Raw genomic sequence first — 20,512 nt, forward strand, 5'->3', positions numbered from 1 at the left:
GAGCTGACCCAGCATGTCCAGATAGGAATGAGGTGTTGTCATCACCACCACTTCAGGGACACTGCCTGGGGGACACGAGGGAGGATGAGGGTCTCTGACACCCCTGAATGAGTGGGGCTGGGGAGATCTACTCCCTATAGGAGCTGCTAGGAGTCTGGCTCCATGGTGTCCCGCGCTGTCCTACCGGGATGGCTCATCCCTTTGATGTGCTCCCTGTCCCTGCCTTGTGCTGTAGCAGCTCACCAAGCCATGTCACAAATGCCTGACCTCCTCCATTGCCACTCCCCCCACCCCCTGCCCTGCCCTCTCCTCTGCTGCTCCTCTATCACTGTAGGCACTGCTGACACCCCCGCACCCTGCAGCACTGCAGCTCGGATCCCTTCAGCCATATTACGAGTGCCTGCCCCGCCCAGGTCACACTGCACCCATTCCATCACCCCCCAGCCCCTCCCTGTGCCCAGACCAGGCCGGACTCACAGTGGTTGGTGCCATAGTCCGTATGACACACGCACAGGTAGCTCCCACCATACTCCATGCAGTAGCCCCCGTCCGGACACTGTGTGTTCATATTGCAAGGTGTAGTGGTCACTTCTGTGAGAACAGCAACAATAGCCAGTGTCCTGTGAGTGACCCCCCAGTGCAGCAGCCAGAGGCCAATGTCTGGTCAGTGACCCCCAGTGTGCCAGCCAGAGGCCAACATCCAGTGAGTGCACCCCCCCACAGTGTGCCAGCCAGAGGCCAACATCCAGTGAGTGCCACCCCCCACAGTGTGCCAGCCATAGGTCAGAGTCCAGCCATCTGCTCAGCCAGCTCAGGGCCTGGGAAGGACATTCTACAGCGATTTTTTACTCTTTTTCCACTAAGGAGGAGCTGGAGGAGGAAGTGACCCTGTTCGAATCCCACCATCCCTCCTGCCAAGGAGGGGCTATTGCAGCTTTATTTGGATCGGTGCGGAGAGCTCAGGAGTGAATGTGTATGGAAACCCAAACCTTCCTCTCCTCCAGGAGACAGCAGCCAAGTTAGGGAGGGTCCACGGGCTGCAGGGTGTGGAGCTAAGGACTGAACAAATGGGAAATAGTCTATTCTCCTTTGCCCCAGAGGAGGTGACTCTCTGGTGCTGAGCCAGGGGCTCCAGTGGAGAAGAGTGGGAAGGAATGTAGCCTCGGAATGTAGCCTCCCTTTGGCTCTAGAGCAGAGCAGAGGCTGGTTGGTGGAACAGCAGAGGTCTGTGATAGAGAATAGTCTCTGAGGGCTAGCATTCCATCAATGGCTGTGGGACCAGCAGGACTCCTAGCTTCTCTCTCTATTTTCAATTATAAAAGAAAGGGGAAAGGAAGGAAATAAGGGCATTTAATAAACTGGGAGATCTTTGCTCTTACCAAATTCACAGAGAAGTCCAAAATATCCGGGTGGACACTGGCAGATGGTGAAGTTTCCATCCAGACACTTGCCCCCGTTCTGACACTCGCAGTCCTCAGAGACCTCTGTGCAGACAGAGATGGCAAACAGAGGCTCTTTTGGGACAGCTGAGTCCATGCTCTAGCTAGATAGTTAGGTGTTTATCAAGTTGCTCATCACTGTGGCAACCAAGTGACTCTGACGAGGAGTAAACATGGAGGCCCACACAGATTCCCTTGAGAGAGGAGCCTGCATTTCATTCAGCTACAAGAGCCTCCCAGCAGAACCTCTCCTTTCTTCATCTAGGACATCAGAACTTTAATCTAATTAATCTCTAGGAGATGGCAAATCCCAAGCTAGCTGCACCTCCCTGTTGGAGAGGAGAGCCACTGCTTATCTGAGGACATCCTGAACTCTGATCAACCCTTGATCTAACTGACCTGATCTCAAATGTAACAGTAAAACTGTTCAAGACAGACATTATCCAGAGATAAAAGTGGATGGGAACCTGGGAGGCAGTGACCATGAGATAGTCGAGTTCAGGATCCTGACACAAGGAAGAAAGGAGAGCAGCAGAATACGGACTTCAGAAATGCAGACGTTGACTCCCTCAGGGAACTGATGGGCAGGATCCCCTGGGAGAATAACATGAGGGGGAAAGGAGTCCAGAAGAGCTGGCTGTATTTTAAAGAATCCATATTGAGGTTGCAAGAACAAACCATCCCGATGTATAGAAAGAATAGTAAATATGGCAGGTGACCAGCTTGGCTCAACAGTGAAATCCTTGCTGACCTTAAACACAAAAAAGAAGCTGACAAGAAGTGGAAGATTGGACAAATGACCAGGGAGGAGTATAAAAATATTGCTCAAGCATGCAGGAGTGAAAGCAGGAAGGCCAAATCAGACCTGGAGTTGCAGCTAGCAAGAGATGTTAAGAGTAACAAGAAGGGTTACTGCAGGTATGTTAGCAACAAGAAGAAAGTCAAAGAAAGTGTGGGCCTCTTACTGAATGAGGGAGGCAACCTAGTGACAAAGGATGTGGAAAAAGCTAATGTACTCAGTGCTTTTTTTGCCTCGGTCCTCACAAACAAGGTCAGTTCCCAGACTACTGCCCTGGGCAGCACAGCATGGGGAGGAGGTGACCAGCGCTCTGTGGAGAAAAAAGTGGTTTGGGACTATTTAGAAAAGCTGGACGAGAACAAGTTCATGGGGCCGGATGTGCTGCATCCGAGAGTGTTAAAGGAGTTGGCGGATGTGATTGCGGAGCCATTGGCCATTATCTTTGAAAACTCATAGCGATCGGGGGAGGTCCCGGAAGACTGGAAAAAAGCTAATGTAGTGCCCATCTTTAAAAAAGGGAAGGAGGAGGATCCTGGAAACTACAGGCCAGTCAGCCTCACCTCAGTCCCTGGAAAAATCATGGAGCAGGTCCTCAAGGAATCAATTCTGAAGCACTTAGAGGAGAGGAAAGTGATCAGGAACAGTAAGCATGGATTCACCAAGGGCAAGTCTTGCCTGACTAATCTAATTGACTTCTATGATGAGATAACTGGCTCTGTGGATGAAGGGAAAGCAGTGGAGGTGTTATTCCTTGATTTTAGCAAAGCTTTTGACATGGTCTCCCACAGTATTCTTGCCAGCAAGTTAAAGAAGTATGGGCTGGATCAATGGACTATAAGGTGGATAGAAAGCTGGCTAGATCATCGAGCTCAACAGGTAGTGATCAATGGCTCCATGTCTAGTTGGCAGCCGGTATCGAGCGGAGTGCCCCAAGGGTCGGTCCTGGGGCTGGTTTTGTTCAATATCTTCATTAATGATCTGGAGATGGCGTGGACTGCACCCTCAGCAAGTTTGCAGGTGACACTAAACTGGGAGGAGAGGTAGATACGCTGGAGGGTAGGGATAGGATACAGAGGGACCTAAACAAGTTAGAGGATTGGGCCAACAGAAATCTGATGAGGTTCAACAAGGACAAGTGCAGAGTCCTGCACTTAGGACAGAAGAATCCCATGCACCGCTACAGACTAGGGATCGAATGGCTAGGCAGCAGTTCTGTAGAAAAGGACCAAGGGGTTACGGTGACGAGAAGCTGGATATGAGTCAACAGTGTGCCCTTGTTGCCAAGAAGGCTAACGGCATTTTGGGCTGTATCAGTAGGGGCATTGCCAGCAGATCAAGGGACATGATCGTTCCTCTCTATTGGAAATTGGTGAGGCCTTATCTGGAGTACTGTGTCCTGTTTTGGGCCCCACACTACAAGCAGAATGTGGAAAAATTGGAAAGAGTCCAGCAGAGGGCAACAAAAATAATTAGGGGGCTGGAACACATGACTTATGAGGAGAGGCTGAAGGAACTGGGATTGTTTAGTCTGCAGAAGAGAAGAATGAGGGGGGATTTGATAGCTGCTTTCAACTACCTGAAAGGGGGTTCCAAAGAGGATGGATCTATACTGTTCTCAGTGATAGCACAAGGAGTAATGGTCTCAAGTTGAAGTGGGGGAGGTTTAGGTTGGATATTAGGAAAAACTTTTTCACTAGGAAGGTGGTGAAACACTGGAATGGGTTACCTAGGGAGGTGGTGGAATCTCGTTCCTTTGAGGTTTTTAAGGTAAGGCTTGACAAAGCCCTGGCAGGGATGATTTAGTTGGGAATTGGTCCTGCTCTGAGCAGGAGGTTGGACTAGATGACCTTCTGAGGTCCCTTCCAACCCTAATATTCTATGACTCTATGATCAACCTCTGGCTCAAGAAACCCCCACCTCTGCTACTTACTGTCTCTGCAGTCAGTGCCCATATATCCCTCTGGGCATTCACAGACATAGCCTTGTTCGGTTTCCAGACAGTTCCCCCCATGCTGGCATGGACTAGAGAGACAAGCATTTGGCATTCTGGGCCCACCTGCAAAGAGTGAACATCAGTGAAAGACTGGCCAGGAAAAGTCAGTCATTTAAGCTAAGGAGGGGTCAAAACACCCCACAGTATCCCTCCAGGATGTTAATGGGAGTAACTCCAGAGATGAATCGGGTCAGATTGGCCAGCAGGGTCAGCTCCAACAGCCAGGCAGGTCCTGCCGGAAAACACTGGTTGCCATGCCACGAATCGGATCAGCCCCCAGCTAACTTCAAAATTTTGTATTGGTGACCCGTTTCACACAGCAAGCCTCTGAATTCGACCCCCTCCTTATAAATTAAAAATACTTTTAAATATATTTAACACCATTATAAATGCTGGAGGAAAAGGGGGTTTGGGATTGAGGCTCACAGCTCATGACCTCCATGTAATAACCTTGTGACCCCCTGAAAGGTTTGAGAACCCCGGCCATAGCCCTTTTGTGATCGCTTCCCACAAGTGACCTGGCAGGAGCCTTGGTGAAATGGCTCATTTCAGATGAGTCCCTCTGTGGGACACCTGGCCCTGCACCTTCAGCTCCTGCCACGGTCCAGGGGGAGTTCTACCGAATCTGCTGCTCGCTCCCCTGAGTGGTGCTTGGGGGTAGGACTTGGGGAGGATCCCTTCTGTGCTCCCCTGAGGTCAGCTGGGGGCTGATCCGATCCATGGCATACAGCCTGCTGCCAAGAGACCCCCAAGGGCTGGGGACTGCCCAGGCAATCTCCTTCTCCCTGGCCAGGCCTGATTCTGGGTGCTGGGAGGTGGTGTGACATAAAGCTCTATCCTGTTTGGGGGCTTCCCGCCCAGGGTAAATCCCAAGGGGGTTTCCACTAGGAGCAGCACAAAGCTGCTCAGAGTCAAGCCCCACATCCATGGCTGCGGGGGAAGGAGCAAGGCTGAGCTCACCATACTGGCAGTTGTTGCCGTAGTAGCCCGGCGAACATGTGCAGATGTAGCGTCCTGGGCGGATGTAATTACAGGTCTGCCGGTTCCTGCAACTCCTATCCTCACATGGCGAGGGGTCTGGAGTGGGAGAGAGGGAGCCTCGGCTCAGCCCCGCTGACTCAGGAGTGCTAAGAGCATGGCTGGATGGAGCCTGGGGAGGGACAGCCACACACGGGCAGGCAGGAATGGCGAAGGGTCAGCCACGGACTGATCCCAGCCCTACACTGGGGCTGTTGCTATGGGCAGATAAGAGAAGGGCACCTGTCTCACAGCGCTGTCCCACGAAGGGCTCCACACACACACATGTGTAGTTATCCACCAGGTCGATGCAGCGCCCCCTGTGCAGGCAGGGGCTGGATTCGCACTCGTTTATTTCTGTAGGTGAAGAACAGCAAGGGGCTCAGGGCTAACCCTGGCTCCAGGACAGGCTAAAACCCAACATGCATATCTATGGATGTGGTTAAGGTCCCCTGCTTGTTAGCTCTGTGTCTGGAGCTCTGTCTCTTACCACCGGACATATAAAAAGGCCAACCCTCTCCTAGAGGCAGGTGACCAGCTTGGCTCAACAGTGAAATCCTTGCTGACCTTAAACACAAAAAAGAAGCTGACAAGAAGTGGAAGATTGGACAAATGACCAGGGAGGAGTATAAAAATATAGCTCAGGCATGCAGGAGTGAAAGCAGGAAGGCCAAATCACACCTGGAGTTGCAGCTAGCAAGAGATGTTAAGAGTAACAAGAAGGGTTACTGCAGGTATGTTAGCAACAAGAAGAAAGTCAAGGAAAGCGTGGCCTCCTTACTGAATGAGGGAGGCAACCTAGTGACAGAGGATGTGGAAAAAGCTAATGTACTCAGTGCTTGTTTTGCTTCGGTCTTCACGAACAAGGTCAGCTCCCAGATTACTGCCCTGGGCAGCACAGCATGGGGAGGAGGTGACCAGCGCTCTGTGGAGAAAAAAGTGGTTTGGGACTATTTAGAAAAGCTGGACGAGCCCAAGTCCCTGGGGCTGGATGTGCTGTATCCGAGAGTGCTAAAGGAGTTGGCGGATGTGATTGCGGAGCCATTGGCCATTATCTTTGAAAACTCATGGCGATCGGGGGAGGTCCCGGATGACTGGAAAATAGCTAATGTAGTGCCCATCTTTAAAAAAGGGAAGAAGGAGGATCCTGGGAACTACAGGCCAGTCAGCCTCACCTCAGTCCCTGGAAAAATCATGGAGCAGGTCCTCAAGGAATCAATTCTGAAGCACTTAGAGGAGAGGAAAGTGATCAGGAATAGTCAGCATGGATTCACCAAGGGCAAGTCATGCCTGACTAACCTAATTGACTTCTATGATGAGATAACTGGCTCTGTGGATGAAAGGAAAGCAGTGGAGGTGTTATTCCTTGATTTTAGCAAAGCTTTTGATACGGTCTCCCACAGTATTCTTGCCACCAAGTTAAAGAAGCATGGGCTGGATGAATGGACTATAAGGTGGATAGAAAGCTGGCTAGATTGTCGGGCTCAACGGGTAGTGATCAATGGCTCCATGTCTAGTTGGCATTTGGTATCAAGTGGAGTGCCCCAAAGGTCGGTCCTGGGGCCGGTTTTGTTCAATATCTTCATAAATGATCTGAAGGATGGCGTGGACTGCATCCTCAGCAAGTTTGCAGATGACACTAAACTGGGAGGAGAGGGAGATACCCTGGAGGGTAGGGATAGAATACAGAGGGACCTAGACAAATTAGAGGTTTGGGCCAAAAGAAATCTGATGAGGTTCAACAAGGACAAGTGCAGAGTCCTGCACTTAGGACAGATGAATCCCACCAAATGGCTAGGCAGCAGTTCTGCAGAAAAGGACCTAGGGGTTACAATGGACGAGAAGCTGGATATGCGTCCACAGTGTGCCCTTGTTGCCAAAAAGGCTAACGGCATTTTGGGCAGTATAAGTAGGGGCATTGCCAGCAGATCGAGGGACTTGATCGAGGGACCTCTCTATTCAACATTGGTGAGGCCTCATCTGGAGTACTGTGTCCAGTTTTGGGCCCCACACTATGAGAAGGATGTGAAAAAAGTGGAAAGAGTCCAGTGGAGGGCAACAAAAATGATTAGGGGACTGGAACACATGACTTACGAGGAGAGGCTGAGGGAACTGGGGTTGTTTAGTCTGCGGAAGAGAAGAATGAGGGGGGATTTGATAGCTGCTTTCAACTACCTGAAAGGGGGTTCCAAAGAGGGTGGATCTAGGCTGTTCTCAGTGGTAGCAGATGACAGAACGAGGAGTAATGGTCTCAAGTTGCAGTGGGGGAGGTTTAGGTTGGATATTAGGAAAAACTTTTTCACTAAGAGGGTGGTGAAGCACTGGAATGCGTTATCTAGGGAGGTGGTGGAATCTCCTTCCTTTGAAGTTTTTAAGGTCAGGCTTGACAAAACCCTGGCTGGGATGATTTAGTTGGGGATTGGTCCTGCTCTGAGCAGGGGGTTGGACTAGATGAGCTCCTGAGGTCCCTTCCAACCCCTGATATTCTATGATTCTAGAGCTCTATCCTTATTCTGATTCCAACTCCAGGTGTGTGCATCTCCTTAGGGCTAGATCTCTTCTCTAGCTCCTCCTCCAGATGAATGCATCTGCCAGGTTCTAGATGTCTGACTTGCCTCTGACCCCTGCACTCTCTCCTAGAGAAAACCTAGCACTCTACCCTCCTCCGACTCCCAGATGCTTGCTTTATGCATCACTTCTAGTGTACTTCTTTGTCTCTGCCCTCAGGCACGTTTTGATCTAGCTCACTCCACTTTCATTATTGACCCTCCACCCACCCACGTGGACCTCTCCGGTATTAGGTGTGGTCTCATCTCTGGCCTACACATACGTCTTTTGGGGTCTTCTCTTCCTCTAAGATCCTTGTGAATGCTTTCAGAGGAGAGTAATGATCTATATGGACCCAGTTGGGCAGGGATGAAGTTGAAAATCAACTAAACATACAATAATACAAAACGTCGCCCTCCAAATACTGCTAATTTGAGGAATTAGGGAGGTAGGAAAAGCCAACCCAAACATGCAGAGGGTACCTCCCTGGGAACAATCCGACACCTGCTGGAAGGCCCAGAAAGTCACCTCAGTTCAAGTGGAACATATGAGATTTCACCCTAAGACTTCATCTCTCACTTGAGGCCATTCCAACACATGGTCATCCAATTGACTTCTTACCTATCTCGCAGGAGTCTCCTGTATATCCTGCCTGACACACACACACCGCTGTCTTGTTTGCCACTTGGCACTGCCCGCCATTCTGGCACTCCTTCATTTCACAGGGTGACTCCACTGCAATGTTCAAAATAAACAAACGAGAGATTGAATCTGGTGCTGGGGAATGACACGCAAGGCTCAGAACATTCCCCTCCCAACCTGGAGCCCTCGCACCTTCCAAGCCCACCCCCATGGTTGCCATACGGACCCGTCTCCCAGACACTGCCTCCCCATCAGATCCTTTGGCTGGAAAGGGAACTGGACTGCTGGTGTTTTTCCTCCCATTCAAGTCCTACTGCTGGAAAAAGGGAGAAGGATAGCTTGTGAATCCCAGGGCCTTTATGGAATGACAGGTCCTCAAAGTGTAGGGTCTTTTGCTCATCTTTATAGAAGCCACTAGCCCCACCATCAAAAATCATACCATCCCAGGGAGCCAAGCACCATCACACCAGCAGGGGGCAGCACTAATTAATTCTCTCCAATTCTTGCACATTAGTTTTTTTGTTTTGTTTTTTTTAAGTAAATCACGTACCTTTGCATTACATTTCCCTCCCCTTTAGCACTTGCTCCCCTGAAGTCTGGTTCAACAGTGATATGCAAGGAGGAAGGAGTTATACAGAGATGTGGACCATGTAGGATGCTATTATCACACAGGGGCAAATCAGACAATAATTCCTGACTTGGACAGTTCAGCTGGTTCATTTACCTTCTTCCTTTGGGTGCTGGTGCCATGTTTGCTCTTGGATGTGTTTTCCTTTAGTAAACATCCACTTTCTTATTCGCTCCCTAGGACAAGTTATCTTATTGGAGGCCAAGATACTGCAGCTATTTAGGGAAAACTGCTGAGGCCCGTGGTAGTACCATGGGCCTGTGCTCGGACTGAGGTGACTCATCCAGAGGAGTCCATTGCGCTGGGCAGGCGCAGCTATATGTCACTCTGAGAACAGCCCCCAGTAGAAACTCTGGTCAGTGTCTGTTTGCAATTTCTCCTGCTTGGTGTTTCTGGAAGGAAGCCCTCATGTTTGGCTTGCTCTGACCCTAAGTGACAGCTGCCTGCCAGGCAGATGTAGCTTTTTGTCCAGTTTCTGCCTGATGGCTCCCAGTAAAGAACTGAGCCAAAGCCCATTGGAGTCAATGTAAAGACCCCTTGGATTTCAGTTGGCTCCAGATGAGGCCCCAATATCAGAATCATCATCTGCCATGGCAGCATGCTTCGTACACAACCGACCCCAATCCTACAGCTCTTGTGCACCCCAACCCCTCCAGCCTGGATTCGTAGAATGACTGTGGGCCCCATCACACCATTGTGCATCCTGAACAGCACCTTGCCTTTTTAGACAGCTGGCCTGGGATGGGTATTCAGTGCACAGTGCCAGCTGTTCAGCTGTATGGACTCTGGATCACCCTTGATGTCCCGGTCTTTTATAACCTGGATGTGGGAACCCTACTCATTTGGGGCGGGGTGCCAAACATAAGCTTGACACAGCCCCTCTAGAGCCCCAGGTGGCCAAAGCTGAGGCATGTGCTGTAGGGCTCTATGGGACAGATATGCATACCCCAACTAGGGGGACCAGCCATCCCTTATTTTAAGGGACTGTCCCTTTACCATTTGAAACATTAAATTGAAATTTATGACAATTGCATTGTATTCTTGAGGGCAGCAGAAATGTATACTTGAGAGACAAATACATGCTATGTTAAGAGAAATGGTGTTTCCCTGCAATGTCCCTTAAAATAAAGTGTTGTCCCTTATTTTTCATGTGGCTCTCCCTTATTTCCAGCCAACAAAGGTGGTCACCCTATCCCCATTTGCCACGGTCCTCCCAGGGCCCCAGGCACCCAGCCTCTGTGACCCCTCCTCTCCAATGTTCTCCAATTGCTACTGAATTGTCCCTGCTGGCCGGCTCTCACTCTCCCCAGCTGGAAGGCAAGAAGCATATTCACACCTTGCAGATTCACCCCATTGCCCTCTGCTGTCCCATCACCACTCAGCTGAGCTATCACAAGAGCCTCTCCCTTCCAAAATTAGGCCTCTGAACACCCTCATCTGCTCTGAAGGGGAGAAGCATGAGCACTTCTGAAGGTTGACACACTGGAAGTGCATGGATCATAGGAGTAACAAGAGGGAAATCAGTGGGGAAATCTGCTTGGCAATTTAGATGACTGAAATATTGGCATAGAGAAGTATGGTTCTCTATGGAAGGAAGGACCGACTGGGTAAAAAGGGAAGGAAGGAACAGAAGCCAAAATAAGAATAGAACAGTTTAAAGAATACTTAGATAAATTAGATATATTCAAGTCATTAGGGTCTGATGAAATTCATCCTAAGATCATTAAAGAACTGGCTGAAGTAATCTGGGAATTGTTACCAATTATCTTTGAGAACTCCTGGAGGACAGGTGAGGTCACAAGGACTGAAGAAGGGGAAACAGTACCGATCATTAAAAAGAGGAACAAAGAGGACCCAGGAAATTATAGAACAGGAGTGTGGTATGTAAGACACGGGAGGTAATTATCCTGCTCTAATCAGCATTTCTGAGGCCTCAGTGGAAGCAGAGTGTCCAGTTCTGATAAAAGGTTTTAAAAACCTGACCTAAAAAACTTAGGCATGTTTAGTCTTGAGAAAAGACAACTGAGGGGGATCTGATAACTAATCAAATATGTTAAGGGCTGTTTTAAAAAGGACTGTGATTAACTACTCTGAACATCTACTGAAGGTAGGACAAGAAGTAATGGGTTTAATCTGCTGCAAGGGAGACTTAGGTTACATATTAGAAAAAACTTTAGGAAAAGCTCTGCGGAGGACATGCTTAAGTTTTGGGGAGACTTATGGAGCAGCACTGGCCTTGGATTCTAGGCAGCTGGACCGTGGGATCCCACATCCTGAGAAGGCAGCAGGGGACTGTACCTTGGAAGGGTTCCAGAGAAGCCAGACTTAGAGGCAGAGTCTGGACACTGCTCAGACTCAGTAGGCTTGGAAGTACATGAGATCCAAAGGTTGGATCCAATACAGCAGCCTGGTGTCCAATTGCAAGGGAGAACTCAGCCAGGGCTGTAATATCTTCTTGCCTCTCTAGAGAATGCCGACCACTTCCCGTCCCAAGGGATCAGGAGATCAGACAGGATGGCTGAGGACACGGACACGGATGTGTCCAGACTTGAATAGCTTGGAGCTAAGCTTCTGTTCTTTGTTTTAAGATCTCTGAGAACTCAGTGAATGGGTCTCCTCTTTGGATACAGCTCTGTAGAGGCTTACACAGGCTTATTTATAAGATGGCTGATTTTTCAGTAGGTTGGTTCAGAATTTCCCTCACTGTTTATTGGCTTAGCTCTCCCAGGGCACATAAGATACCCTCTTATAAAATACACTCAGCCTGGAGGCTGGAGTGTCTTGATGGGGTTCCATGATAAAGGATGCAGACTCAGGAGCCACACTGCGTGCTGAGCACTCTTGAAACTCTGCCCCTTATTTAGGTGTCTAAAGGGAAGCTGAGCTCCTCTGAAAATCTGGCTCCGATTGTGGGTGCTGAGAACTTGAACATCCGCCCTTGAGCTCTTAAAATATGGCCCTTGCTGCCATCCTCATGCACAGAGGAGTCTGCACATGTCACATGACTGGGTGGATATACTAATTCTTGATTATATTGCTGTGTGGATTAGCCTCAACTCAGTACAACAAGGGCTGTAGCCAAAGTTCACTAAACCAGTGGAAAGGTTCCCCTTGACTTCAAAGGGCTCTGGACCAAACCTGAACTGGTGAAAGTCTTGCAGAGAGCAGGGCCACTTGCATTCTAATTAAACAACACCTAGCTTATTTCATTAAGCAGGACCTACCAACAGTGGAGAGGGCTTCAAAATGACTTGCTGACATGCACTGTGCTAACACCCAGACTGCTCAGAAATGCACCATCAGTGTCAGATAAGAGGCACTTGCAGCCACACCAGTTTCATTTGGATTTGCAAAGTCCAAATCCAGGATGCATGTAGTTCTCTACAAGGAGCTCAGAAGTGCTTCTGGGCCATGCCACTGAGCTTGGTGGGTGTTTCTTTAAGCCAGTTGAAGGTTCCTGCTGGATAAAAACTACAGAGCATTGACAGGCCTCAAGAGCCAGATCCTGCCCCTTCGTGCAGCCATGCTTCGTTCCACAAGAAGCCCATTGCTTCAGTGGGGTTATTTGCAGAGGTAGGTATTACTCAATGGAGAGTGGGGGATGGGGAGGATCTGACCCTAACTTTTCAGGAGAGCCTAAGGGAGTTGCCCAGCCTCAGCCTTGTCCCTCACATTCATAAGAATGGCAAAGCAAAGCTTTTGATACGGTCTCCCACAGTATTCTTGCCAGCAAGTTAAAGAAGTATGGGCTGGATGAGTGGACTATAAGGTGGATAGAAAGCTGGCTAGATCATCAGGCTCAACGGGTAGTGATCAATGGCTTCATGTCTAGTTGGCAGCCAGTATCCAGCGGCATGCCCCAAGAGTCGGTCCTGGGGCTGGTTTTGTTCAATATCTTCATTAAGGATCTGGAGAACGGTGTGGACTGCACCCTCAGCAAGATTGCAGATGACACTAAACTGGGAGGAGTGATAGATACGCTGGAGGGTAGAGATAGGATACAGAGGGACCTAGACAAATTAGAGGATTGGGCCAAAAGAAATCTGATGATGCATTTAGGATGGAAGAATCCCATGCACTGCTACAGACTAGGGACCAAGTAGCTAGGCAGCAGTTCTGCAGAAAAGGACCTAGCAGTTACAGTGGACGAGAAGCTGGATATGCGGCAACAGTGTGCCCTTGTTGCCAAGAAGGCTAACGGCATTTTGGGCTGTATAAGTAGGAGCATTGCCAGTAGATTGAGGGATGTGATCGTTCCCCTCTATTCGGCATTGGTGAGGCCTCATCTGGAGTACTGTGTCCAGTTTTGGGCCCCACACTACAAGAAGGATGTGGAAAAATTGGCAACAAAAATGATTAGGGGACTGGAGCACATGAGTTATGAGGAGAAGCTGAGGGAACTGGGATTATTTAGTCTGCAGAAGAGAAGAATCAGGGGGGATTTGATAGCTGCTTTCAACTACCTGAAAGGGGGTTCCAAAGAGGATGCATCTAGGCTGTTCTCAGTGGTAGCAGATGACAGAACAAGGAATAATGGTCTCAAGTTGCACTGGGAGAGGTTTAGGTTGGATATTAGGGAAAAACTTTTTCACTAGGAGGGTGGTGAAGCACTGGAATGGGTTACCTAGGGATGTGGTGGAATCTCGTTCCTTTGAGGTTTTTGAGGTCAGGCATGACAAAGCCCTAGCTGGGATGATTTAGTTGGGGATTGGTCCTGCTTTGAGGAGGGGGTTGGACTAGATGAGCTCCTGAGATCCCTTCCAACCCTGATATTCTATGATTCTATGAACGGCCATACTGGGTCAGACCAATGGTCCGTCTAGCCCAGTATCCTCTCCCTCACTGTGGCTGGTGCCAGATGCTTCAGAGGGAATGAACAGAACAAAGCAATTATTGAGTGACCCATCCCCTGTAATCCACTCTCAGCATTTGGCAGTCAGAGGCTTAGGGACACCCAAGGCATGGGGTTGCATCTCTGCCCATCTTGGCTAATAGCCATGGATGGACCTATCCTCCATGAATGTATCCAGTTCTTTTTTGAATCCAGTTATGCTTTTGGCGTTCACAACATCCCCAGGCAGTGAGTTCCACAGGCTGCCTGTCCACTCTGAAAGGTACGTCCTGTTATCCCTCTCTGACAGAGGGGAAACTGACAGTGGGAGGTTAAAGGCCCATTCCAATCACTCTTACCCATGCTGATTTGGTGCCTCCCTCCGGGAGCGTTCCCATTTATGTCACAGAGAGTTAGGATGGGAGAACATTGCACTAGGCGACTTGTCTGAGGCCCCAGCAGGAGTCAGTGTCAGAGCTGGAATCAGAACTCAGGAGTTCCTATCTCCCCATCCCGTTATCCTGCCTCTAGACTAGAACTGGAAGCCAAGCCTTAGAATACAATCAATGCAGCCTTTGAGGCTTTCCTTCATGTGTGTTTCCACTCCACCAATTTATATGCAGAGGACTTCACTGTAGGAGCATTGCCATGTTCCCAAGGAAAAGGCCTGACTCAAAGCCCTGTGCAGCCAAAGGAAGTCTTTCCATTGGCCGGAATAGCTGTTGAATCCAGCTGCATGTGCAGGAAGCGAGCCAGTGCCCAGAGTCAGTCCCAGGTGGGCAGACACTAGTGGAGGTTCCTCATTCCACGTTCCCATGTGTGAACCGAACAAAGGATCCTCTCCCAGAGTGCACTGAGTTTGCACTGTCTCAGCCAAGCTGTATTTGGTTTTTAGCCCATCTGCAATGCATTGTGGGCCACATGTCTAGCTGGGCAGCCCAACGCACCTGTCTCACACATGGCTCCTTTGAACCCTGGTGGGCACTGACAGCTGAAGCTGTTGATGCCATTGATGCAGGTGGCACTGTTCTGACATGGGTGGGAAAGACACTCATCCAAATCTGAAAGAGAACAGCGGTGGAGCCGAGGGTTAGGGGCATGTGACACCTGCCCTGTGGCAAGGGGAAAAGCAGCAAAGAAACATGGAATACCAGAGCGACCCCATGGCCAGGAGGGCTCACCGACATAGGTGGTGGATATAACAGGCTAGGGGAGGCTTAGGGGAGGCTAAGCCTCCCCTAGCACAGCCACTGCCAACCCACCACCAGACGCCTGGACCATGGTTGCCCTGCCTGCGCTTCACCTCTTCCCCTCCCTTCTCTGCCCCTTTCTTGAGACCTCCACCACCTGCCGCTGCCTGGATGAGTCCCTCCTCTCCTGCACTCCACCCCTGCTCTCCAGAGGTCCCCGCTGCTTGCTGTGTCCCTGCAGGCAGGAGCAGGGGTCTCACGGTGGAGGGGGGTGGAGAAGAGGAGGGAAACAGAGAGTGCAAGGGGTGAGGGCCTTGGGGGAAGAGGGGATGTGGAGGAGAGGAGGGACGCGGCAAGTGGCTGTTGGGGGGCGGGTAAGTGGGGAGGGCAAGGGGCCATGGGCAGAAGAGGCAGGACAGGGAGCTAGCCTCCCCCAGGGGAAGCTTCACCTGCCGCTCATGCTCACCAACACCTGGACAGATCTCAGGTCACTATCGCTCCATGTGGCATGGAGTGCCCCCTGGCCTGGGGCAGAACAGAGCTACAGACAGACTCCGCTTCACCCCCACAACTGTCCCCATTTCCGTCATACGTCAGCCACAGACTACGGGGGCCATAAGGATGAGTAGGGCATCACTGGTATGTTCTCTTCTCGGCCTGTGGCTGGCTGACCAGAAAGCATCATTCCATCCCAGCCATATCTTCCTGTTCTCAGACTGTATGGTACGTATACAGGCCCCATTCTCATAGTACCCAAGCGCCTCCCAATCATTAATTATTTATCCTTGCAACGCCCCCTGAGAGGCGGGGCAGTGCCATTATCCCCATTGTACAGATGGGGAACTGAGGCACAAAGAGACTAAGTGACTTGTCCAAGATTCCAGAGGCAGTCTGAGGCAGATCACAAAAACTGAACCCAGGTCTTCTGAGTCCTAAGCTAACACCCTAGCCACTAGACCATCCTTCCTATGGAACAGAAGTGCCCTTTTGTTGGCTAATTGTTCCTGGGACTGGGAGACTTTTCTTCTAAGCAGCACAGGATAATCGCAGTTCGTTTGAGGCAGGTCTCCAGAAGGGAAGATGCTAACATGGAGGTGCAAGCTTCAGAGGGAGGAGAAATGTTTGTACCCCATTAACATGCCCATGCAGGACGGCGCAGAGACCACTTACCAAGATGACATCTCTTGCCCGTGAAGCCTGCAAGGCAGGAGCAGGTGTAGGAGGGATTTCCCGTGATGCAGTCCTCAATACACTTCCCCCCGTTCAAACAGGGGCGTAACGTCAAACACACGGAGGCTGCAAACCAAGGTAGCACACCTTTTAATGGAAGAGAACGCGTGCCACAGGACTCCTACAATATGTCTTAGCAACAATAGCATTGGACTGAACCAACTTCCTCCTGCATCCCTAGGGACTTCCAGCACCAGCCATGCCATAACATAGCTGTTTGGTTTGTTGCAGTGCATTTATTTGGCAACACATTCTGGCTACAGTACTCATATGGCTCCCGTTACCATGGTGTCTGGGCACCTCATAGTCTTTAATGTAGCTATCCTCACAGCACCTCTGGGAGACATGGCAGAGCTGTTATCCCCATTGTACAGATGGGGAACTGAGGCACAGAGTGGCTAGGGGCCTATCTATATGGGACATACCAGTATAAATGTGGGGGGCTGTTGGCCCCTCCCTGAAACGTAGTTGGGTTTTTGGTCAGCCCTCTCCAAGTACCAAAAGAAAGGGGAAGGGATGAAGAGAAATCAGGATCCTGAGACTGACAGCCTCCAGGCCCAATGGGGAGAGGCCACACTCCAGGTCAGCCTGATTGACATGGCAGGCAGGCCAATGAGAGAGTCAGGAGCCCAGGGCCCATCCTATGTGTGAGTGGGAGCTGCCTGAACCAGAGTAGGGAAGAGCTAAGGGGAGAACAGCAGCCAGGGCTGAGCTGGGAGCAGAGAAGCAGCAGCACTGAGCCAGAGGAAGCAGAGCTGGGGAGCTGGAGCAGCCAGAGCTGGCATCGCACAGACCTTCCATGCCAACGGGGAGCCAGGGCTGAGCTACAGCGGGAGCTGCGGGCCCAGAGCTGGGGAGCAGACACCAGCTGTGCCACAAATAACACTGGAGCCGAGCATGGCTAGCAGCTGCAGAGAGTGAGGGGGGCCCTTGGCAGAGGGCCCAGTGCAGGGAGCTGTTGCCAGACAAGAGTCCTTGCAGGTCGGACTCAGTGGGTGACATGATCCCAATGGGAGGGGTGACACTGGGGAGAGGGGTGTGACCACCGCCAGAGCAGGATCTGATCCGTAGTGTCACCGCAGCACAGCCAGGGCCTGGGGGGAGGCCTGGGACAGCTGAAGAACAGACTGTGACCTTCCCTTACATCCCAGAGAGGGCTGGCTGTGGTATCCCCATGCCCACAAGGCGGGGTCCTTGTTTCCTTTAACCTTTCCCATTTCTTTCCTTATTTTTATTATAGTTTCTGTTTGCTGAATTTTATTTGGTTTGAACTTAATGTAGTAGTCACTGGGCCAGGGACATGGCCAGTGCGGAGCGAGTACCCCAGAGTGGGGACACCCTAGCCCCTATCCTAAGTGACCATGATGAGACTGGGGATTCAGCCTCCCAGGAATCCTGGGCCCAGACTTGTTGGGGTCATGAGGACTCTGCCACACAGGAGGGAGGAAGGGGAGTCCTTGAGGTCAGGCAGGCCTCTGGTAAAGGAAGTGGGAGCGAGGACTCAGATCCTTTCGCTAGCCGATTCCACCAGGGTAGTGCAGAAGCTAGGAAAGTTCCCCACAATAGCAGGACCATCCCCCCGCTTACATAAGGTATGGTGCAACTCTGAAGTGCAATAGTTATTGCGATGAATTGGGGGTTCTGCCTGTACTGTCTCTTCCCCAATGCAGAGAGGGCCAATGTGCCAAATGCAGTCCTAGGAGAAGCAGGCACAACTCCATTCATTGCAACAGAGCCCTGCCTTGCTTAAGGGGGTTGAATTTGGCCTGACATCATTAGCCCTTTTCTCATTAAAGATGTAGCCTTATTGTTCTATGGTGCCCCCCTTCAAGGGCGAGAGCAGCCTTCCCATAAGCAAACACAGCGAGCCACTCAGCCATGGTATAGGAGGACAACTCCCATTGACCTCGGCAAGAGGTGTATGGCCTTGAACTTGGCTCAGCCAGTGCATGGTACAGTAACCACCTCACTTTGGTTTGCTTTGTATTCTGGCCTTATGTCAATGCATCCAGTATTCTGTTGGCCATTTATTTTATTGCAGCCATTCATTGGGCTGGTGGTTTCTAGGATTTCCTCCCACAATACCCTTAGCTCTTTTTCCTGATAAGTCCCACTGCATGGCTGCTCTCTTCCCTCTTTTCATGGGCACTGGCATTACCCAGAGAAAGAAAGAAAACCTAGAGAAGGGAGTGAAGAATTGTTTGTTTAAACAAACCTAACTGCTGTCCTCTTACTTGTGTTGTTGCAGCCCCCCACTTGCACCTGGGCATCATCGATTCTGAACACCCAGCGCCCGGGGATACCCACATTTGTAGTCATCTCCACGTCGACGATGTCATCGGTGCGGGATCCGGGAATGTTGAAGTAGCGCTTTCCATCACCGGCATTGAAACCTGCCTAGGAAGACAAGGGCGGAAAGTGAAAACTCTAGTGGGGGGAAGGGAAAGAGACAGGAATGCCTCATTTTCACCATGGTCCAGCACCCTGAGAAGAAGAAATCCACAAGAAAATAAAAAAGGGAAGAAGTTCGTTTCTTTGACTGCTATTTATTTCACTATCATCTCACTATTAGCTTATGCTCTGGGGGTGCTGGCCACATGTATACAGGGCCAGCACTGAAAGGGACAGCCCTGAAAATAGTGTGGTCTAGTAGTTAAGGCAGTTTTAATCCTGGCTCTACCAATGATCTAGCCACCTGAGTACCATCGTATGCAGGTGGCTAGGCCGTGCTGTCAGCTCTCACTGCTATTTTTAGCATGCTAGCTCCATCAAAGCTAGCGCATGTACATCTACCTGCCTGGAAATTACACTTCCAGGTGCACTGGAGGCGTATCCCACACATCTGCACAGCACCCAGCACAACAAAGCCCTGATCTCAGCTGGGCCTTCTAGGAACACAAACAACAACGTAAGGAGTACACAATCCTGGTTGGTAGGAAGTCCTGCATGGCTGCACACAAAATGGTTATGAATAAAGAGCAGGACACAGAGCCAGTCTACCTACTGATGACAGCTTTAAAAGAAAGGGAATTCAAAGGCCTGCCCACTGAAACACTCCTCCTGCACAGCTCAGCATAGCAGCCTCAGCAAACAGAAGCATTCGCTGCCTTAGCAATCCCCTCACGTTGATGACTCACTTCTTGGAAAAAGCATATGGTGTCTATTCTATTTTCATTCTCCTCTGCACCTGGCATTATGTGTGTGCAGGGTGAGCCCAGACAAATTTTGGACAGAAAGAAGTCCGGGGAACAGCTCTGCTAGCATAGGCCAAGCAGGCTCCTTTGCCATGTGGAGCCCTGCTGTTCCTAAACAGAGCCCAGCTGCTTTGTCTCACTCTGAGTGGCTGCAGCTCACTCTTGCAAACTCACTAACAAACTGCCACTGGGTGAGACTTTTCTGAGACTTCCCCTCTCTTTGGCCAGTGTTAGGGTGGGGTATTCCTGGAACGCTGTCTGCCTTCCAAGGCATGTGGTTACTGCTCTGATTACAGCCATAAAATCCACACTTTTGAATTCTGGGATTTGAAACGTGTCCGTTTCCTTTACACCTGTGATTTCCTGCTTTCTGGAGACTCTCAAACGAGAGCAGGCAACGGGCCAAGGACAGAGCAACTGGTGGGAAATTCACACATCTGAGTGGACAGTGGTTTCAAAAAAACAACACCACACCACCACACAGGGCTGGAATAAAAATACAATGGAAAGCGATGCCGGCTGCTCTTGAAGTCTGAGGTTAGGAAGGAAAGGAATTAAGAGGCATTGGCCAATGTAAAGAACTGTGGTTTTGCTATAACAAAGCCCCCTATATGGCTTTAGCATCAACGAGGGAGAGAACACATGGATATTTAAGAACTTCAGAAAAAAAAAATCCATCTAAATTTCCTCAGTTGCTTCATGATCCTGGCAAGAAATTAATCATATAGTAAAAGAAATAGCACCAGGAGGCTCTGAAGACTTACGGTGCCAGGCATTAGAAAGGAAGTAGCGTCTGCAATGGCAGAGCTTACCTGTGCTGCGATGCCTCCCAGGCCAGCAAAATCTCCCCCGCTACTGGCATGCATGCCTGTGGTCCAAGTGATAGACTCATAGTTGAAGATGGTAAAGGAGAGTTTACTGTCAGTGATGAGGACAATCTGGAAGGTGTTTACCTACAAGAGCAGGAGAAACATCCAGGTTAAGGGAGGAGGAGCTAGAGCA

The 20,512-nt window shown here is 50.2% G+C and overlaps 1 protein-coding gene across 1 annotated transcript in view; it reads right to left on the minus strand.

Moving 5' to 3' along the window:
• SNED1 (sushi, nidogen and EGF like domains 1) overlaps positions 1 to 20,512 on the minus strand; it is a 130,915-nt gene that overhangs the window by 46,582 nt on the left and 63,821 nt on the right. The window contains exons 3-12 of the mRNA XM_074964232.1: positions 20,323 to 20,463; positions 18,551 to 18,713; positions 16,257 to 16,382; positions 14,844 to 14,957; positions 8,417 to 8,530; positions 5,492 to 5,605; positions 5,192 to 5,308; positions 4,169 to 4,294; positions 1,380 to 1,484; positions 478 to 591 (exon numbers count right to left, since the gene is read on the minus strand). Coding sequence (XP_074820333.1) covers positions 478 to 591; positions 1,380 to 1,484; positions 4,169 to 4,294; positions 5,192 to 5,308; positions 5,492 to 5,605; positions 8,417 to 8,530; positions 14,844 to 14,957; positions 16,257 to 16,382; positions 18,551 to 18,713; positions 20,323 to 20,463 — 1,234 coding nt within the window. The remainder of the gene's footprint in view (positions 1 to 477; positions 592 to 1,379; positions 1,485 to 4,168; positions 4,295 to 5,191; positions 5,309 to 5,491; positions 5,606 to 8,416; positions 8,531 to 14,843; positions 14,958 to 16,256; positions 16,383 to 18,550; positions 18,714 to 20,322; positions 20,464 to 20,512) is intronic.

Source organism: Natator depressus, chromosome 9 (genome assembly GCF_965152275.1).
Source record: "Natator depressus isolate rNatDep1 chromosome 9, rNatDep2.hap1, whole genome shotgun sequence".
Lineage (NCBI taxonomy): Eukaryota > Metazoa > Chordata > Testudines > Cheloniidae > Natator > Natator depressus.